The 20,783-nt window shown below is 43.6% G+C and overlaps 1 protein-coding gene across 2 annotated transcripts in view; it reads right to left on the minus strand.

The window, feature by feature from the left end:
* Positions 1-238: 238 nt before the first annotated feature.
* The window catches only part of PPP6R2 (protein phosphatase 6 regulatory subunit 2), a 112,253-nt gene continuing 91,708 nt past the window's right edge, over positions 239-20,783 (minus strand). Inside the window, exons 22-24 of one of the 2 annotated variants that reach the window (XM_034763226.1) lie at positions 15,267-15,290; positions 4,631-4,786; positions 239-791 (exon numbers count right to left, since the gene is read on the minus strand). In XM_034763226.1, the coding sequence (XP_034619117.1) occupies positions 740-791; positions 4,631-4,786; positions 15,267-15,290 (232 nt within the window). In that variant the 3' untranslated portion in view covers positions 239-739. The remainder of the gene's footprint in view (positions 792-4,630; positions 4,787-15,266; positions 15,291-20,783) is intronic. The other variant, XM_034763235.1, reaches the window with a different exon arrangement.

Below are 20,783 nucleotides of genomic sequence, written 5' to 3' on the forward strand. Positions count from 1 at the left end.
CTGCAGTGAACTGTCACGCCCCAGAAACAGAGCACTGTGCAACTCACTGGAATGCAGAGACAGCCCACTGCTCAAGACAGTTCAGTGTTACACTAACTTTGCTATCTGGCCTCTGGCTTGGGACACAATGTCATTGTCTTCCCTTTCACCCCCTCCCGCCCCTCCCCCCCCCCCAAAATCCCCAGCCCTCCCTGCCTCATCCCATTTAAAGTGTTTGTTTTATCTTTACCTCCTATGAAATGTTTCTGATAAGGCTTTATTGCTATACAAAAGCGGTGCAAATGCTGCCCAAAGACAGCTCCATCAGGAACTTTGGTCACACGACTGCAGGACTTATTGTGCACCGTCCAAGTCCCAGCGTTAGACCTGCTACCTTTCTGAAGAGAAGCTGAATACTGTGTGCAATAACACTAAGAAAATAGGATTGAACCCCAAATAGAAAACAAAAACAAGGGAAGAAGAGGGAGGGGGACAAGGTACTAAAATTAGGCAGAAGGCTTCCTTGGGTAGGGCCGAATCACTCCTGTGATGACTAACTGATCAATGCTACATTTAGACAATACAAGTGTCTTCCGGAACAGATTGTTGGTGTTGAAATCGTGTATCTGGTCCCGAATGCCAGCTCGCTCATCAATGCAGCATTTATTAAAAAATAAAATTAAAATGAAAAAAACTGACAAATTGCATCACCAGGTAGCAGCCTGGCCTGGATCAGACATGTCCCACTGCATTTGCTTCATCAAGCAGGGCCATTTAATGTGGCTTCAGCACATGGCAAGACCTCCTCTTTCCTACAAGAAAAACAAACAGTATTACAGTAAGCATTAAAGAACTAAGACAGCTGTGCAACCCACCCATCTTCTTTCAACCTTACACTGATCCGAGCATTCACCTGGACAAATCATATTTTCTGTGACACTGAAGCCATCCTTCCAGCGTATAGTTTTTTCAATAGCCATGACCACAACATTAATAACTTAGCACTTGTATGGCACTGGACTGCCTCATTTTACATATGGAGAGCTTGCAGTAAAGGTGTCCAAGGCCAAATGTCAAAACAAGGATTAGAAGCCATATGCTCCTGGTTCTCAAGTGTGCATTCATATAAAATGCACTGGATATTTTACAATCCGATTGGCTGATGGCTGTGCTAGTGGAGTAGAACTACCTGAACGCTGGGTTTTCTCCTGTAATACATCAAACAGCAGCTGAAGGAGGTGTCTAAAAGCACCCTTAAGCCGTGAACAATATTAATTAATGATGGATGCACTCCTTCAGTCAAAGAGTACCCTGTACCCTCTCCTCCGACTGCTTCAGCCAACCCATCCTCACCCTCAGTCTTGTCTGGGCAGAGTCTCGGCCAGCCCCAATCTCAAGTAGACACTGGGTGAGGCACTGAATCAGATGACACAGACATGTAGCTGGGTGTCATCAGCCCACTGCACCCTGTGCCTCCTCACTAACACTTCTAAATGCTCCACCCACGTGTTGAACAGGAGGGGTGACAGAATGGCACCCTATGGCACTCCAGACTTGAGAGCTCTTCGGGACAGGGGCAACTGCCCACAACTACCCGTTGAGATCTGAGAGAGAAAAGAATGAAGGCACTGAGTGAAGCCCCATCTGCTCCTGCCAGGGTATCACTTCTTGATTAACTGTATTGAAGGCATAAAATACCACCAGCATGGAGCCTTGGTCTTTATTCATCACCAGCACATCATCAACCAATGCGACCTAATGAAGTCTTGGTGCTGTAGCCAAATCTATATCCAGATTGATAAGGGTCAAGGAGATCAAAGGCATCCAGATACTTGGACAGTTGTCTCATACAAACCTTCTCCACAAGGGAAGATGATATACTGGACAACAAATTGCCAGTGTGAAGTGACGACTTCTTGGGCAAAGGACAGACTATTGCTTTCTTCAAAGCTATCGGCAGCCTGCCGTTTCTAAAAGATGTGTTGACAATCTTCGCAGGTGAGGCGACCCGTTACTTCCCGAGGGGTCTTCACCAGACAGGAAGGATGCGGATCCAAAGCACAGGTTGTGGGACAAAGTTCTCCCAACACCTCCGTTAGTTCAGGGAACATCGCTGGGTGAAACACTCTCAGAGAAGATGAGGACCTTGTTCCCTCAAGACCCTGCTCTGCCACCACAGAGGTAGATAGCCAATTGCTAATCTGATCTACTGTGTCCACAAAAGGGCAAACAACTTCCTCACAGCTGGTGGAACGCCAACCTGCTACACAACTGAGACAGTCCAGGTTGACCAGACTACCTATTGCCCAAAACAAATCTGATGTCTGAGATTTTTCTTTGCCTCCCACAGAACCACAACACAAGAACTTAAAGAAAATCTTTATGCTGCAACTTTCCAGCCTCAGCACAAAACTTCCCTCTCGCCTCATTTGTCAGAGATCATCTGTAACATAGCATGGCCTGTAAGAACAAAGCCAGCAAAGAGGGCACCCAGGGGCCATCTCATCAACGGTGCGAATGGGGTGGGAGGAGAGTATTACAGCGCTCTGCCAACCTGTCGAGAGAGGGGTCTGTCAGTGGAACAAGATTCTCCCTCAGAGCTCTCTAGAACATTTCTAGTTCCATGACTCTTCAAGGGAAGACCATCTAAACAGGTCCCTTCCCGACAAGACAGACGAGCCCCAACCTCAAAGCACAGGAGGTAATGGTCAGTCTATGACAGATCTGAAGGTGCAGTTGCCTAGCCTGAAATCCCAGCCAATGTGTGAGTTGAGACAGTAGCTCCCAGGGATAGGACCATGGTCATCATGGTGGCCAGGAAATCCTGAGCTGATTCTTCAACTACATGCAGACTGAAGTTGCCCATAGCACGCTCTGCATTTCCAATGCCACTGTAGTTAGGAATTCAGTTAGCTTGTGAAGTGACTTGGCAGCAAAGTCAGGGCAAGTGGTACACTAAAATCAGTCCCATCTTACGCCTATCCTGGGACTTTCATACTAAATGGACACGTCATCAGACGCAGTTTTGGAGACGACCATCTCCTATGCCTCAGGATGGATGCAGTGAGCATGGCCACACCTACTCTCCACTGACTCCTCCCCCAATCTTGATTCATAATGTATTAAACACCCAGCCGGGGAGAATGTAACAAAATTGGCCCAGCAGCAGCAATCAACCAGAGACCGTTAATACAGGCAAAGTCAGGGGGTTCGTCTATTATGAAATCACAGACGGTTGATCTATTTCACAAGTGAGCATTAAGCATCATGAACCGAAGGATCCTGAAAAACTCAGCCTTCCAAGGAGGTGAAACCAAAGAAACAGAAATTAAACGTCTTGTTCTTGGCTGACACCATCACCTTGTCTCCCCGCCGCTAACTACCACAGGGACCTAGGACTCCAAGTCCACACAACCCTTTCCTGGGCCCCCATATTCCTGGGAATGGCAGCATCATTCCACGCTCTCAGCAGCTTGACAGTGGCCATCGGAGGGGCTGCAGCTGCGTGCCCAAACAGTGACCCCTAGGGCTGGCTGCAGAAAGGCATAATAAAAAATGAAGAAACAAAATGACAACGAACAAACCTACACACACCCTATCTAACCCAACACCCAACTCGCTCTCTTTCATCAAAGGACTTATCTCATATTACAATGCCAACTCTCTATAAAAAACCCTGATCCCTTGACGGGCTAGCTGGGTGAACAATGGCAAAAGGGGCACAGAAGAGTTAGGAAGTTAAAAAGAATGTCCTTATGTTGGGGGTGGAGAGCCAATCTCACTTGTGGTAGACCCTTCTGCCTGGTACTCTCCTCCTCCAGTCCCAGAGCGTCTTTGCCTTCTGCTTACAATTTATTGTTTCTACAAAGCATTTTGTGATCCTGTGCATTAAGGACACCAAACAACAAGATGCATCAAAATTAACATGATTCTGAAAATGCTTCGTCTCTCCACCTAGAAGTGTTCTAACTGCAGCCAAGCACTGCCATGTGGGAATCAGGAGTCTGAGAGCAAGGACCAGGAAGTGCTACAGAGGCTGGGTGCCTGGCCCCGGGGGTGGAGGAAGCGCCTCATTATTGAGGGACAGCTCTCTGGCTGAAACACAGCGCAAAATGCCTCCATGACAGCAGGGCCTTTGAGGATGACATCACTGGAAAACCCCAAGGACCAAGCTACATAAAAACCGAAAAAAGTGACATTCCAACAACTTTATAATAAGCACTTCCCTCTACCTCCCTGACTCCCAGTCTCAGTCACCAAAACTATCCTCCAAATTTCTTCTCCCACATTTTTTTTTTTTAAAAAAAAAAAAAAAAAAAAAAAAAAAATCACTAAAGCTTTTAAGGTTCTTTTTAAAAAAACTAGACCATTTCCTTATGCAGAGTGAATATTAAACATCAAAGCCCTATGATTTACTTTTCATGGCATCAAAGATTTGATAAAATCCGTAAGAAACTGCAGGATGTGTGCATTATATTGTAATAGTCTAACACACTGTGCTTTCAGCCTCATGGGTCACTAGGCACCCAAGACAGACCAGCATGCATTCTACTGTGCGCTAGTGCTAAGCGGAGGGATTCAATGGTTTGGTACAGAATAAATTACCGTTTTTGTCTGACCCACGGTGGTTAGAAAATTTCGACCCGCTCACCTGTCTTTTGTTGTGCTTTCTGTGGCAGCCATGCTGACAGCTGCAGTGTTGTGGAGCTCCTCAGAATGCTGGGGCATGCTGTTTAGTGGTTTGGACACCTTTGTCGTTCCCATGTCGGTGATGGTCAACTTGTCAATAACCAGGCAGTCTGCATCACTGTGTGAGGAGAACTCAAGCTCAAGTCAAACTGGCAATTGAGGGGTGTTAAATTCCAATGGAGAAAAATGGATTCTCCTCCTCGCCTAACAGAAATCCACCATTCCCACAAGTGGAGTCATGTAATGAATGAATTCAAATGAACAGTAAAATTGAACTGGAATTAAAAGCATTCTACCTATCCTGGAGAATATGTTCCCTAAAATCAGGACACTAAAAACGCATAAAACCACTGATTTCCACAAAGGACACTTCCAATCAGTGCCACAGAAACAAGCCAACGAGCTTCCGTACATTCTTATTCCCTGGAAGAAAGACGCGTTAGTACTCTCCTAGATGCAAACGCTATTAATAGCATGTTGTCCAGCGATGGAGAATGGAGAACGAATACTGTCAGCCTGCTAAGTCATCAGCAGAAGAGACCCAACAAATGAGGGGCATTCAAATGAGAACCTTACAGGTGAGCAGGCCAAGTTCACTGCTGGATGAAAGAAAATGATTCACCTATAATAGTGGATGGAGATTATCCATCACTATTCTCGGGGCCGTGCTCCTGTACCCAACCAAGGCTGGAAATTCCCAAGCCCAAAGTTCTTAAATGTTAGTTCCAGCAGAGCACTTTTCACATGGTCACCCGGGCACCCCTTCTGCTCCAACCTACAACTGGCGAGTGAAGTCACGCCCATGTGTGTTTTTTAAAAAGTTTCATTTAAGAAGTACAGAACCTGGAGCTCTATGGGGAGGAAGGTGGACAAGAGGGGATATCTTATGATTGGTAATTTTCAGACCACAGTTACAGGTAGGTAATTCTCACCCCTGCAAAGATTCCCAAGAGAACAGATCCCCAACACTTGGAGATTAACCGTTCCAAGGATGTCTCTATAAAACAAAATACAACATAAGAAAATGAAAAAACCTGCAGCAGGAAGTAAAGCTGCAGGCCAGGTAAATCTATCTTGGACGTTAACACTAAAGAACACTTTTCAGAGTGGAGAAATAAGATATTTCTATAAATTCTGGTGTGTTTTGTACTTTAACGCAGTGAGATAAAATACCTCTAAAAACAGGCAAGAGGAGTTTAAAATACAGAGAGCCTAAAAATAAAGTCAGTTTGCTCCAAGTTAGGAGAGTTTGTCTGCCCCTAAACAGGAGACAGTGATTCTGTGACACTGACAGACCAGACCTCTACTCCAGCCTAAAGGATGAATCTAAGTTACAGTGCTTGGGGAACATACCATGCTGACATACACTGTATGACTGCACTGCAGATCTCAAATTAACAACATTATTTAATACTTATATTGCAGTGGTTAGCCTGTTGCTGCCAGAGTAAAACTTGCTTCGTACAGAATGAGCTTTGATGTGACAAACCTGTACTGCTGCCCGGTTATTAACATGAGAGAGGCAGCCAGCCACTTACACATGCTTCTTTTGGAAACAGTGAAAACAAAGCAAAACTGAGACATCCTGAGGATTTTAGTCTACTCCAGATAAAAACTTAGGGATCTTCTGACATGCAGCTTCTGGAGAACGGCTTTTCTGCAATGAGCATATAGGCATGGAAGGGAAGCTAGCAGGGTGAGTGACTGGTTAAGTAGAAATCCGGTCACCACCTTATGGAGGAATCTAGGATGTGTCCATATCACCATAGTCTGGTGGTTAAAGCATGGGATAGGCAATCTGATTTGGGTTCTATTCCTACCTCTGTCACTGCCTTCTCTGTGGTCTTGGACAATTCACGGTCTCTCTGCCTTAGACTTCCCCAGTTGTAAAAATAGACTTTTATAAGGTGCTTTAAGATCCTCTGAAAGGAGCTAAATACAGTAAGTACAAAATGTTATACTATCTTAAAAAGAATTTGCATGAGATGAGATCAGAAACTAACGCCTGTTATTATTTGTTATTTATAGTATCAAAGCACCTATTTACGAACCAGGATCCCACTAAGTTAGGTGCTATACAAGCACAGAACAAACAGAAGCTCCCTGGCCCAAAGAACTTACCATCTTAGTATAAGACGAGAGACAATAGATGGATGCAGAGACGGGAGTACAAGGAAACAATGAGAGAATATTGGTCAGCATGTTTGGCTGTGGTCTCAGCACACAGCGGCCTTACCATTGTCAAGTTGTAACCTTCTAGTAGCCTCATTCTAAGCAACTAGGAAGGGTAGAGATGCCGCCTCAAACACCAGTCTTCTATTTCTACGCTCAGCAGCCACTCTGACAATGCAAGCGATCACTAATTGGTCTGGTTCAGCATCATCAGATAGGGTCAGACACTCACAATGACAACACTGACCACTCAAATCCTGGACAGGTTTAAGAATATCATCTGTATGGAAATGTTACAAGCATGTAACATTTCTCTCTCATGAGCCTGGTTAGGACAGAGGTTGCCGAAGAGATGTGTCTGAGCAGTAGACTGAGATGGCATCACTTAACAATGCAGTCTGTTCCCAGTATAGTCTCCTCTTAGCTTGATGTTCAAAGTGCCTGTGAACAAACCTCTGATATTTCCTATTCATGAAAGATCTAATCACCTGCCTCCTGATCTGAGGCCACTCATGTGAGTCTTCTATCAACAGACTCAACCGATCTGTGATTGTGTCTTCCTTCCCAATGGATAAGTGGCCAGTTAAGCATGTCTTGTGGGACAATCCGTTTCCACACTTGCAAGGCTTTCTAACACAAGGAAGCATATCCTCCTCTTCTTCTTGTTGATGTAAAACATTATGGCCTAATTGTTCACATGTATTAGGACCAACTTTTGGTATACTAGTCTCTAAAGGTTCTTGGCAATCAAGACTGCGCTCTCCAACAGTTACGATGGTCCTGAAGATACTGTACACCGAATCTGTCTGCACAAATGCCTCATCCCTGCCAGAGCTCATCTGTGGTTACTACCGTTTGGATCACCAGAATTTGAAAGCCCCCTTCCAACTGACACCAAGTCACAGGGCATTGGAGGTCACTCGCCACCTGGATGTTATGTGGACCTCTCTGGGTATGTCTACATTGCAGCTGGGCAGTGTGATTCCCAGCATGGGCAGCCAGACTTGCCTGTGCTCTGCGTGAAATAGCAGTGTGGAGGCTGCAACACAGGCAGTGGCTTGGGTTAGCCACCGAAGTTTGGACCTGGGAGGTCAGACAGGCTTGGATTTGGGTGGATAGCCTGCAATGTCCACCAGCACTGGGAACTGCATCTCCTAGCTGCAGTGCAGACACACCCTGTAGAGCTTAGCAACACCAAGACTCCAGGGTTGATTGAGTTTGCCTCATCTGTTGGCATGTGATAGCAGATATCTTTTGGCCCTGGCAAATCCACTCTGCTGGATCCACAATGTCCTGATGCAGGAATGTCTTGAGTTAAGCCTTCTACCACAGGATTCTTTTGTACTGTCTGTCTCTACCGAACAAACTGAGACTTTGGGCAGATAATCTTGAACCCCAGAGATACAAACAAGTTGATACCAGCAATGGACTGATGCTTGGATCTCCTCCAAAGTGATGGTCTTGATCAGCCAATTATCCAGATAGGGGAACAACTGAACTCCATTTTTTAGGTATGTAGCTACCTATGACTGTATCTTGCTGGACCAAGACAAATGTGCCTTAAACACAATCTCAATGCCTAGTTGAGACACTCAACTCAGTACTCAAAGACTGTGCTACTATGGCCTAGAGAGCCAATATTTCATCTGACTTATGAGATGCATCAGAGGAAGCCAAGAGAGTTTTGAGGCTCTCCATGCAGGACTTGACCGCTCACCGTGATAGCCGTGAACAGTGGAGCTAGTCCTGCTCCATTCCAAAGTACAGGGCACAGTAGATATATATGCCTGTTTAGGAAGGACTTGGTTTGACCACACTCTTAACACATTTTAAAGCCTAGAATGCTACCTTCTCTCCATACCTCTATATAATAAAAGGAATTGGGGGAAGAAGGGGGGGAGGAACAAAGTCAAAATGTTCACCTGTACAAATGCTGAAAACAAGGAAAAACCAATCCCCTCGAACAGAGCTGTAGCCCAAGAGGTCAGAGTTTCAATGTGCTAAGTGACACATGCAACACTGTCTGCTGATCAAGCTGGAATGCTTTGAAGAAGTGGGCGGTTATGAGGGTTGGAGTTCCAAGTCGTCTAACAAATCGTTTTTGGGATGGTGGAATAATGCAATGATTGAAGTGCCAGAGTCTGGAAAAAGTGTACTCTGTGATATCATTAGTGCTGATGAGGTGTCCACGTGAGCTGGTAGCCATGAAGCCTGAAGTAGCTACATACAACAAATAAAGGGAAGCTCCGACACTGTCTAAAAAAATACGACAGTGATACATATGGATTAAAATGGAACAATTCAAGGCTATTTGATCTAGACTTTGCTGACGACATCGTTCTTATCTACGAAGATGCCAATGGACTACAAAAATGCACAAACCAAATAAAAGAAGTAATGGAGAAGATAGGTTTGAGATACAATGCAAAGAAACATAAAGACATGTTAATGGGGTTTATAGGGACAGAAATCAAAATTGAAGAAGAGAAACTGGAGAAGGTGGACAATTTTATGTATCTTGAAAGTACCATCAGCCAAGATGGTACTAGTTCCGAGGAAATAAGTAGTATCAGGAAGGCAAACGCTGCATTTGGAAGACTCAAAAACATCTGGCAATTCAAAAACACCTCCCTCAAGACAAAACTGAACATGTAAAAAGCAATTATTATCGCCATCACAACATATAGCAGTGAGACATGGCAACTTACCAAGAAAGAGACGCAAAAGCTGGATGCATTTCATCACAAATGTCTGAGAAGAATATTGGGAATAACATATAGAGATAGGAAGACAAAAGAAGTCAGAAAAATCACTGAACAAGGCACCCTCTCACAAATAATCTACAAAAGAAGACATCAGTAGTTGGGACATGTGCTGAGAATGGAAAAGGAATACATACCAAATACTGCCCTTGAATGGAAGCCAGAAAACGGAAGAAGAAAGAGAGGAAGACCGCTAGTAACATGGAAACGAACAGTTCTGAATGACATCAAGCACCTTAACAAGAAATGGGAAGATTTGGAGAGAAGGGCAGTTGACAGGCAAGGATGGCAAATGTGGGTAGCCCAATATGCAGCAAAGCACGGGATGGACTAAGGTCTAAGGCCTATGCTGACTCCTCTCAGACAGGAGCTGGTGGTTGGAGCCTCTGGGGTGCTGGCAGGAGATGCCTCCTGCCAGAACCAACTTTAAAACTTTGAGTCTGGGGAGTTTTCTGCCTCAGTTACTTGTAGGAGCATGTACTCAAGAGTGGAGATCTGCCACGAAGTTTGTCAGTGTTAATTTGTCACCCAGTGAAATGCCCCTCCCCGCTTTTTAAAAAATCTGTTATACCACTGTGGTCTGCTTTTCTTGTTCAACTAATGTTTTTTCTAACTTACATGTTGTCATTGTCTTTTTAGACTGTAAGTTCCTCAGGGCAGGCACAATACAATAATTATTAAAATAACAATGGTCTCTTCAGAGAAAGAGGAATTACTTGCAACAGAACTTCTTCCAAAAGATGTCATCGTTTGTTAGGTATCTCCTGTATGTTAGAGTTAGGCAGCTTCCAAAACGCCACTGGTTGAAGTTTCAAAGAGACAGATCAGATAGACTGACGGATGCACCGCACCTCACAGCTTGTAAAAAACACTTTTTTAGGTTTACCATTTCCAGCAAAGATCAGAATTCAGATCTAAGAGAAGTGGATTGATATATGTGAAAAATAAATAATTGGCACTTATTTAGTACATTTCATCTAGGAATCTTAAGGCATTCTGAACACAATAAATTAAGCCCCCATCCCTTTTTTTACAGATGGGAAAACAGCAGAAATTAAGCCTAATATTTTATAATCAGGGTGCCTCATGTTAGGCTCCTAAGTTCCCTGTTTAGCTACCTAAAAAACTGAAGTCATGGGATTTAAAAAAAGAAAAGATAACCCTGTCTACACTTGGAATTAGCCCCAATTGCAAGCCATCAGTGCAAACCCCTAGAATAGACAAGGAAAATCATGTTTTTGAGCTTACACTGGTTTCAAGCAGGTTTTAAATAACTTTTCAAGACGTGCATTGATTACATGCACATGTTATGTGAGGGGTTTGAGACAAGGTACACTGGCTCCTAGCCGCCTCTGGAGAATTTGTTAGGAAGCTCCCAAACTGGAAATGTGTCTTCGTCACCTTGTTCTCAGAGTAATTCCTCTCAGAGATTTGCCTTTCGAGAAGCTGTATGAGACACTGCCTCTACTGTAACGCAGCATTCCTGCAGCATGTGGCTTCCTCAACCTGATAATGCAACTGTGTGTTCTGAAAGCGTTATTTCTTCCTCAGCAGTGAACAAGAATAAAAGATTAGTTCTCATTTTGCAGTTACTGTAGGTCTCATAAAAGCATCCTGTAATGAAAATGATAGATTGTTAAAATGCAGCGGTAGGCTGTCCAGCTAATAAAGAAAGCAAGCTCTGTTTGGCAGCTTTACTGCGATACTTCTGTGCACAGGAAATATTTATCTTTTTATTTCCAAAATGTCTTTCCCACAGATTACTGTAAAATATTTTATTGCTGCTATATCTTGTTTCTATTCCTCCCTGCCAACCAGTTCGACTATGTAAACTCAACAAGTAAATCTAACCTGCATGAAGATCACTCCAATCAAACAGCCTTGCCTGTCTCATCCTTCCACTGACCTACTTATTGAGAAGCACCAAGTCTAGCAAAACAACATTAATTCCCATGGCCTCACTGGGAATTCAGACATGCCAGATGGACTCTCATTCATACTACCAGGCAGAGAATCCACAAACTACAGCACCTAACGTAGCTTCTGATGATGATGATGATGAGCCCGTTGATAAAATGTATCTCGTTGTCAAAGACCTGTAAAGAAGTCAGTCTGAAATGGTCAATGATCCAAGGGCTTAAAGTATTTCAGGAAAATATGGATTTGATACTAAATAAAGCAACCTTAGAATCCAATTCTACCCACCTCTGAGGCTTACTATTGTGGCTCCGGGGATACACTCTAGTTATCCTCTAGTCTCTCTTTGGTAAACAATTAATAAGTATCATAGACATCAAAACATTGTAAGGACAGACTAGGAAGGATGGTGACACTACAAATGGATACACAAAACTAGTATAAACGGCATACCTAAACAACACAAGCCCCATGCTGAGCCCAGAAAGAAGCCATTTAAAGCCAAATTCTGCAACAGTCAACCAAGGATCAAACCAAAAGGGGATGCAATGGCAATCATGCTAAATTACATACTTCTCAACAGGCTGTTGAAACGATCTGCTGGCTAGTAATTAAACAAGGTCACAGAAAATAGGAGGGCTCAATGAATAGTTCCCAAATTACATAATGCCATTTTATGTTGTAAAAGCCAACAGATACACCAGCACAGAAGATCCAGTCTATGATAATTAATTGCACTAAACTTCCATCTTTGATTACAAAACATCGATTTTTACAGTGAAATGTGTGACTGCAGTCTGGTCACCATGCCTTTGGGTTTTTTTGTTTTTTAAATACCTGTAAATTGATATTTAACCAATTTCTATAGATGGAGATGTGTTACATGCCTAATTTTCCACAGCATGCTTAGCTTCTGAATAATCCATTTAATGCATTCCAGCAAACGTGCCATGCTAAGGGCATAACTAAATGCTAACAAGACAACTGACTCTTCTGCTTTTTTTTTTCATGCTTTCTCGGAAAAAATGAGAAGTCCACAGGTCATGCAGGATGAAGAATCAGCAGGCACAGAAGAGAAAAATGTATCCCAAAATGGGAGAGCTCAAAACATCCACTGTGACAATATAACTCCATTCAGTCTGGGAAACTGGAGGGTTATTTTCTCTGCTGCATGTAAGTGGATGCTACACCAAATTCCTTGGTCAACAACAGCAAAAAGAAAATTGTGAGATAGCCTGGTACCAACTGTTTGGTTATACTTTACAAGTGCCATCAAAGACACATTCCTTTCTGGATCCTTCATGCAATGGAGAGAATGCCAGCTCCATGTCGGAGTTCATGCCCAAAGCAATGGGAACAACCATTTCCAGCTGTTATTTCAGAGCTATTTCAGAAGAAGGAATTTAAGGTTTTCACTGCTGCTAACAAGTATGTAAGCTAAACAGTTTCACCCTAGAACTAAGCTATCATTGAACACAAAAGAAGGGACTTCCTGTTCTACAGGAGCTCCTTAATGTATCCAAAATTTGGAATTTGTTGGCATCAGCTCCTTTTTACTTCAGACTTAAAAAAAACTACTGTAGTGCTTACTTATGATACATAGCCACTACCCCAGGCATTTACTAACTAAGAATGAGTATTATATAGAGATCAGAAAAAATAGTTTTCATAGCTAGCAAACAACATAGTTTAGACTAAATTCCAGCCTCCGTTCTAAACCCACTTTTTCTGTTGCTCATTAAAACAAACCCTTTGGGGATGAAATTTTCATGCTTAGCCTCAGCGCAGCGTTGAATTTTTTCTGGATGGGGGAGACGCTAAATCTAAACTGATCTGACACTTTTCAGAACAGCGAGTGTAAAGAAAACAACATTAGTCCCTCACTTGAAAACATCTAATGCTATAGACTGCAAACTCGGCAACATTTTAGTTGTCACCAAGGAAAGGTAAAAAAAACAAACCAACCAACCAGCCAAGTGTGGAGAAAAATTATGTAAAAGTTATGAATTTTTTAAAATGCTAGTCCAAGCATACACAACAAATTATCGGCCACTTTTTAGTGTGTCTCAGCTTTAAAAGGAGCCATCATTTAAGGGCAACTCAGCAGTGAAACACCTTCTACACCCTTTAAATAACAGAGAAATACAATCCAAAAGCTTATGTCGATAATAATGGTGAAGTTGAAAAATTAATCACATAGAATGTGGAAATTCAAAAGTCATTTCCCACAAAAAATAGGTACCACATTGCACATACGTAAAATTCACTATTGCTGCTTTCCTTGTTCAATGTCAATCTTACTACTGTTTATGCTGTTAATCATATGCCATAAATATACAAAATGTGAAACATGGCTGAGTTACCACCACTGAGGGAACCTTAACCTTCTGTTTTCCTGGCTCATATGCTTAATTCTACACCCCTAGCAATGCATTAACATTCGTTTTTCAGATCGCATGTTCACTTTTAATATAATTTAGAGAAATTCTTTACCTGGCACTATTTCAAATATCTTAATTCTGAGTAGTGTTGGTGTCTCTCTGAACAAGGACTTCAATTTCACTGACACTTCCTGCCAGGAAGTCTAGCCTGACAGCACAAGTTTGAGACAAAGGAAATGCAGCTCAACCTTTGAATGCTTGAGAAAGACAGAAAACTGTCAAAGATGTGTAAAGTGGTAATATTTATTAGAAAATGGTTAAAATAAGCTCAAGTGGTCCAAAAATATTTTTAAATACCATTCATCCACAACTTTTAAAACTGCCTGAATCTCAGGTACATTTAATACTGGACTGCATTTTCTATGTCTAGTACTACAGTATGTCAGAATGATGGCTCCCTATGTGACTGATAACTATGTTTCATTATGTTATGTCAGTTTAAATGATTTTCTAAAGTGATTTAACTCTTCTTTCAAATTAGACATAATTATTAGGATATCACTTATTTTATATTGGAGCTTTCTTTTTATACCTGATCTAATAAGGAAATAATTACAGCAGAGCCTTGCTAATTTGCACTAAATGACTGGGACATCCAGTGTGAATTGATGAATTATTGAAAATGAGTAAAAACGCAATTTAAAAAAATGAAAGATAATATAGCTCAAAATGTCTTGTGATTTGACGAATGTAATTTAGGGTTTTTTACTGATAATACTTCGTAACATCCTAGTAAGTGTTTTGCTAAGTTAATTCATTGAAGTCTCAAGTATGGAGACGTCACTACAGCACTGTCCCCCTACACTGATAGCAGAAATAACTGATTTCATTCGAATTGTGTACAGTAACAAAGGGCAGTTAACAAGGCTTCACTGTTAAGTCTACTTGAACATAAACCGACCCTTCCCTTATAAAATTATTAAAACCTATTCCTATTTGCAGAAAGAGCTCGTGAACAGGTGGAATGGCAGAAGCTCAAGGACACAATGAGATACATGAAACTATCCAAATACTGTCATTATTTTTAAAGGGTTCTTTAACAGGTGTGCTGCCTCTGCATGTATTTTTCACAGAGGACTCCACACAATTTCTAGTTAGGCATTTCAAAGTACTGCTTCTAGGCACACGTTTAACTGATAGTGGAAGAGTGAGTTTTCTAGTGTAATTTGCCAGTTCAGTAATACAGCAGCTCTGTTCCCAATCCAGCATCAAGGACTTGGAAATCAGAAGGAAGTAGCTTAATAAAAGGAGAGACGACTTGTCAGGTGGATGTTTGGAACCCTGAAAATGTCACCATTATACATACCCTCTGACTGAAGGTCTAAATATTCTGAGCAATACCCACAGCAAGATAGAAAGGCAGCAAGAGAGACAGAGATAGGCAGAAAGCAGAAAGGAGAGAAAGAAAAAGAAAACAGTAAAGATTAGTGCAAAAACAGACAAAAGAATTAACTTTGCATTGCTATCCTCGGATGGTTTCCTTCCCTGTAAAAATGACAAGGCAAGGGATGTTTAAAAGCTTTTCTAATCATATGCAGTAGCTGAATACTGTGCACTGGAACCTCCATGTAAAACTGTACCCAATACACACAAAAGTAGATGAATCAATACACCATAAACAACAGCCTGCTCAAAGTTGACACTTAAAATACAAACTTTAGATTATCAAATAGCAAAATATGCCAGAAACAGGAAACTTTCTAGTCATCACCAGAGAACTCTACAAGGTCCTTTTGAACATTTTTTTCCAATTAATCTAAGATGTCAAATTTACTATGGATCTTCCAGGGGGGAAAATATATCTGCTGACGATGGCTGAAACAGCCTAGCACTTGGGTACGACCTTTTAAAACTGCTGCTAAGAATATGGTACACCTGAACCAAAACTGCCATGGGTAATGTTTTGTTGTGCAATGCAAGGAGATGATTAACTCAGGTGTGTTTCAACCATACCATCATGTAAAAAGTTTAAATGCAGATGCCAGATCCATCAGTGACATCTCCAACCGGTGGATTCACAAGAGAATAAGTACCACCAGTCATGACTGCTACCTGTTTTTATTTATTTGGGGTGGAGGGAAGGTCAACAGGAAGCAGAGTCCTGGAGGTGATTTAAAGAGGTTCCCAGAATTTGGAAAAGGTATAGTGGCAGCAGACTGGAGTAGACAAAGAGGGCCATGTTTGTACTGCCCTTAACAGCAGGTGCTTTTAGGATACTAGTAAGTTTAGTGATTACACACTCACCAGAACTATTTATTAAACATAGGTTATGTTATAGTACCCATCACTGTAGTATTGAAGTCTACTGTAGCTCTTTAACACTTCTCAATCTAGGAGAAGATTTTGCTCCTCCTTGGTAGCTGGCATACTACAATGTTGCCCTGTTGTGTGTCATAATTCTCCTGGAGTGACCCTTGATCTTGGGTAGGAAGTGATGGCACGCATTGTAGACTACCCGTAGCTTGCGGACGTTAATGTGAAGCAACAATTCTTGATGGTCCACTTGCCCTGTGCTATAAACTTCTGCAGGTGTTCCCAACACATACCCTGTGGGGGTCCTTCAACCAATCAAGTGTGTCAAGGACCCCGTGGGGAATGAATGCTCATTTGGACAAGCTATGTCTATTTGGTGTGTCAAAGGTGCTGCGACAGGTTTGAATGCATCTGGAGTGGAGCCTTGCTAGGGGCATCATAAATGTGCAGGCCACCGTATGGCTTAAGAGTTGTAGGCAAGACCTCTCGGTGGTCTGAGGGCTCTATTGTATCACGAATATGAGGCTGGACATGGTGTTGCACCTGTCTGTGGTTAGGTATTCCCTATTAGTTACTGAGTCCAGCATGGCCCTGATTAAAAATACATGGAGATATCCTATCTCATAGAACTGGAAGGGACCTTGAAAGGACATCAAGTCCAACCCCCTGCCTTCACTAGCAGGATCAATTTTTTTGCCCCAGATCCCTAAATGGCCCCCTCAAGGATTGAACTCACTACCCTGGGTTTAGCAGGCCAATGCTCAAACCACTGAGCTACCCCTTCCCCCTTAAGTCTATATGCTGAGCGGGTATTAGGTTGGACCTCTCTGCACTGAGGTGAAGGCCCAGGGAAAGAAACAGAGCTAGAGACTTGTTGGTGTGTGACCTGACTTCAGAGAAGAAGCTGCCCTTGAGAAGCCAGCTGTCCAAGTAGGGGAAGACGACTATTCCCATCTGACAGAGGTGAGCAGCAGCTACTGAGAGCCATTTGTAAAGGCATCAAATTGGTCCCTTTGATCCTGTGGCAGATGGTCAATAAGTTGAAAGAACTTGGAGTAGATGCTGTCATCATATTTTGCCAGCAGGGCATGATAATTTTGCTACCCTAAATTGTAATGCTGCTGAGAAGTAGCTCTCTGCAGGGGCTGCCTGTTCTTCTCATTGACCACACTGACCACCAAGGAGTGGGGGTGGGAAGAGAACAAAAGATATTCAGAGCCCTTGGCCGGATGATGGTATTTTTTGCCAGCCGTCTTGCACGTAGGCAGAATGGTGGCAGGTGCCTGCCAGATGTTATGGGCTGGTGACAACAGTGCATCATCAATAGGTAGGGCTACAAGTATGTCATGGAGGTCACGGATTCCCTGACTTTCCACAATCTCTGTGGCAATTGGGTCCCTGCAGCAGCCCAGCCACCACCGGCAGCAGGGGAACCCCCCAGCTCCCAGTCGCTGCAGGCAGCGGGCGGGGGGATTGAGGGGGGCGCAGCCTGCTGCCGCATGCAGCAGGGAAGGGTGCTGGACCTTCCTCCCTCCCCATTTTGTAAGGGATGTTTTTACTAAAAGTCAGGGACAGGTCACGGCTTCTGTGAATCTTTGTTCATTGCCTGTGACCTGTCCATGACTTTTACTAAAAATATCCAGGGCAAAAATCATAGCCTTATCAATAGGCAGTGCTATCTTGTCTTGTGATGTAGCATGGAGGATATCCATCAGGGAATGTCAGGATTCCTGCACCTGCTCCAGCGGGAGCTGTAAAGTCTTGACTGCCCTCGTCATCAAGTCCTGAAAAACTTTACAGTCAGCTGCATAGGATGGCGGAAGGGGCATGACTGCTTCGTCAGGAGACGACGAGGATTTGTCGGAAGAGGGAGTTTCCTCCTTGACTCTTCACTCTTGGTGTTCCACAAAGCCGTCCCGCAGAGGTGGTGATCCCAGAGTCCAGAGGGCTGCTTTCCCTGCTTTCTATGGGAAGGCACCCTGCAAAACTGGTTGCTGTAGGAAGCCGAAGGCTTCCAGAATGCCAAGTGTGGCAGGGCATGTGGAAAGTGAGTAGGACCTCAGGGGTGCTCCTGCCAAGATTGGCGGGGAGCGTGATGGCCAGATCCCAGAGTCTCCTCCTCAGGGTACACTCAGGGGATGGAGGAGGGGAGAGAAGGAAAAGGTGGCTGAATCCTGGACAGAGATGTCCAGATCAGAAGATGTGTAATCCCTTGTGTCCAATGGGGAAGCTAAGGGTGTTGGTACTGCAGCTCAGTATGTACTAGGGGTCGGATAGGTACTGGCAGCTGGGTGGGAAATGGCATCCAAGTCAGTACAGCTGGCCAACTTTTTGTAGCAGGATGCGGTGGTACCAATCAGTAGGTCGGTACTGGTGGGTGCCTGAAGTACCGAGAAAGGAACCCTCTCTGTACCTCTCAGGAGAGTGGAATCTGGCTCCTCTGTCATGCAGAGGTCCCTGTGGGAAAGAAGGTGATCTGGGGCAGTACTCCTTCAGCTGACGAGGGTCAAGCGGTACTTGCGTCGGTGTGGATGACCGGGCGTGCACACTCCCATGGCCCTCAGAGGGTGCTGAAGTCGGGTTGGTAGTTTCTTTGAGTCCCTGCAACGGGAGGGCTCTGAAGGTACAGAGAATGGGGTTGAGTGGGTCTGTTTGCTGAGAGACTTAGATCTCTTCGGCAGTACTGAGCCTTCAGTGCCAAACAAAGCAGGAGCCTCAGCGGCACCTGGAGTGGGATGCAAAGTCTCTTAGACCATGATCTTTGGGGAGACCTCTCACAGTGCTTCAAGCCCCAATCAAGGGACTGGGATCACTGCTTCTTGGAGTGTTTGGAGGCCTTTGAAGATGTCTCCTGCTCTTTGCTCCCTGGAGCAGCAGCACAAGTCAAAGAGGCCGGGGCAGACGTAGAGGGGAGAATCTAACCTTGCAGGCCTCAGAGATCACCCACCAAAATGGGGCTTTAGTCTGCCTTATCTCCACTTGCAAGATCTGCCTTTAAACCTGATGCAGACCTTGCACTTAGACAGGACGTGGGACTCTCCAAGGCAGCTGGAACGCCTGTTGCTGAGGGGAAATAGCTGTGGCAGGTCTGGCAGGGTTTGGAGCATAGTCAGACAAGGAATAAACCGCAACTGAAGAAAGGCCCAGGCTGGGAAAGGCCCCGGCCTAGCCATGGCCAACCAAGGGGACAGGTGAGAGCACAAAGAAAATTGAAAACTTGTGCTAAGGGAGAGAACTAAAATAAAAATCAAGGTTAAAAAAAAGTAAAATAAGGGGATAAAAACCAAAAAAGGTACAAATTATGCAGGTAAGTAGCGGACACCACAATATTCTGTCTCCAACCTCAGGCGGCTGAAAAGGAACTGGAGCAGTGGCGGATCTGGCCCTCACTATATACCCGCCGTCCGGAGCACGAGGATGGGCAGGGCGCAGACCCACAGACACTGCTCAGAGAAAAAAATCTTTGCGAGAAGGCGTATGAGCACGCACATACAGAATGTGGAGCACCCATAGGGGCATATACTTGAAGAACAAATGTTATGTATTATTATGCATGTAAGAGTAAAGATAGAGAAAAACTAATCAACCTCAAATGTATTAGAGTCCTCTCTTGATGCTAAAAAGTGCACTGCAAAGCTTTCCCTAGAAGAAATGGGATTTTGATATCCTAAATATCCTTTTCTGAATCTGTTGCACAAGCCAAGGCGGGTTAAAATTCACATGGCTGGTGCTCTAGTGAGCCACGCATACCAACCAATGAACAGATCACAGCTGTTATTCCATGACAGATTCCTACAAGAAACACAACAACATACAATGCAGGAGGGAAACATTCTCAGAGATTATCAAAGTTCACTAATGCAAAATACTTCCAGGTCTGTTTCCTCTACTAGTATGTAAAAGCTTTTTTAATCATCATCCTAGTGATGATGTCAGAATCATAGAAATGTAGGACTGGAAGGGACTTCAAGAGGTCATCAAGTCAACCTAGACCATCCCTGACTAGTGTTTGGTCCAACCTGATTTCAAAAACCTCCAGTGATGGGGATTCCACAACCTTTCTTTGAAGCCTATTTCAGAAGTTAACTACCCTCACAGTTAGAAAGTCTTCCCTAATATCTAACCTAAGTCTCCCTTGCTGCAGATTAAGGCTATTACTTCTTGTCCCACCTTCAGTGGACATGAAGAACAATTGATCAACATTCTCTTTATAACAGGCATTAAACACGTGTGAAGACTTATCAGGTTCCCCCTCAGTCTTATTTTCTCAAGACTAAACATGCCAAGTTTTTTTTAACCTTTCCTTATAGGTCAGATTTTCTAAACCTTTGATCATTTTTGTGGCTCTCCTCTGGAACCTCTCCAACTTGTCCACATCCTTCCTGAAATGCGGTGCCCAGAATTGGACACAGTACTCCAGCTGAGGCCTCATCAGTGCCGAAACACAGTGGGACAATTACCTCTTGTCTCTTACTTATGACACTCTTGTTAATACATCCCAGAATGATACTAATCTTTTTCACAACTGCACCCCATTGTTGACTCATATTCAAATTGTGATCCACTAACT

Source organism: Trachemys scripta, chromosome 1, assembly GCF_013100865.1.
Source record: "Trachemys scripta elegans isolate TJP31775 chromosome 1, CAS_Tse_1.0, whole genome shotgun sequence".
NCBI lineage: Eukaryota > Metazoa > Chordata > Testudines > Emydidae > Trachemys > Trachemys scripta.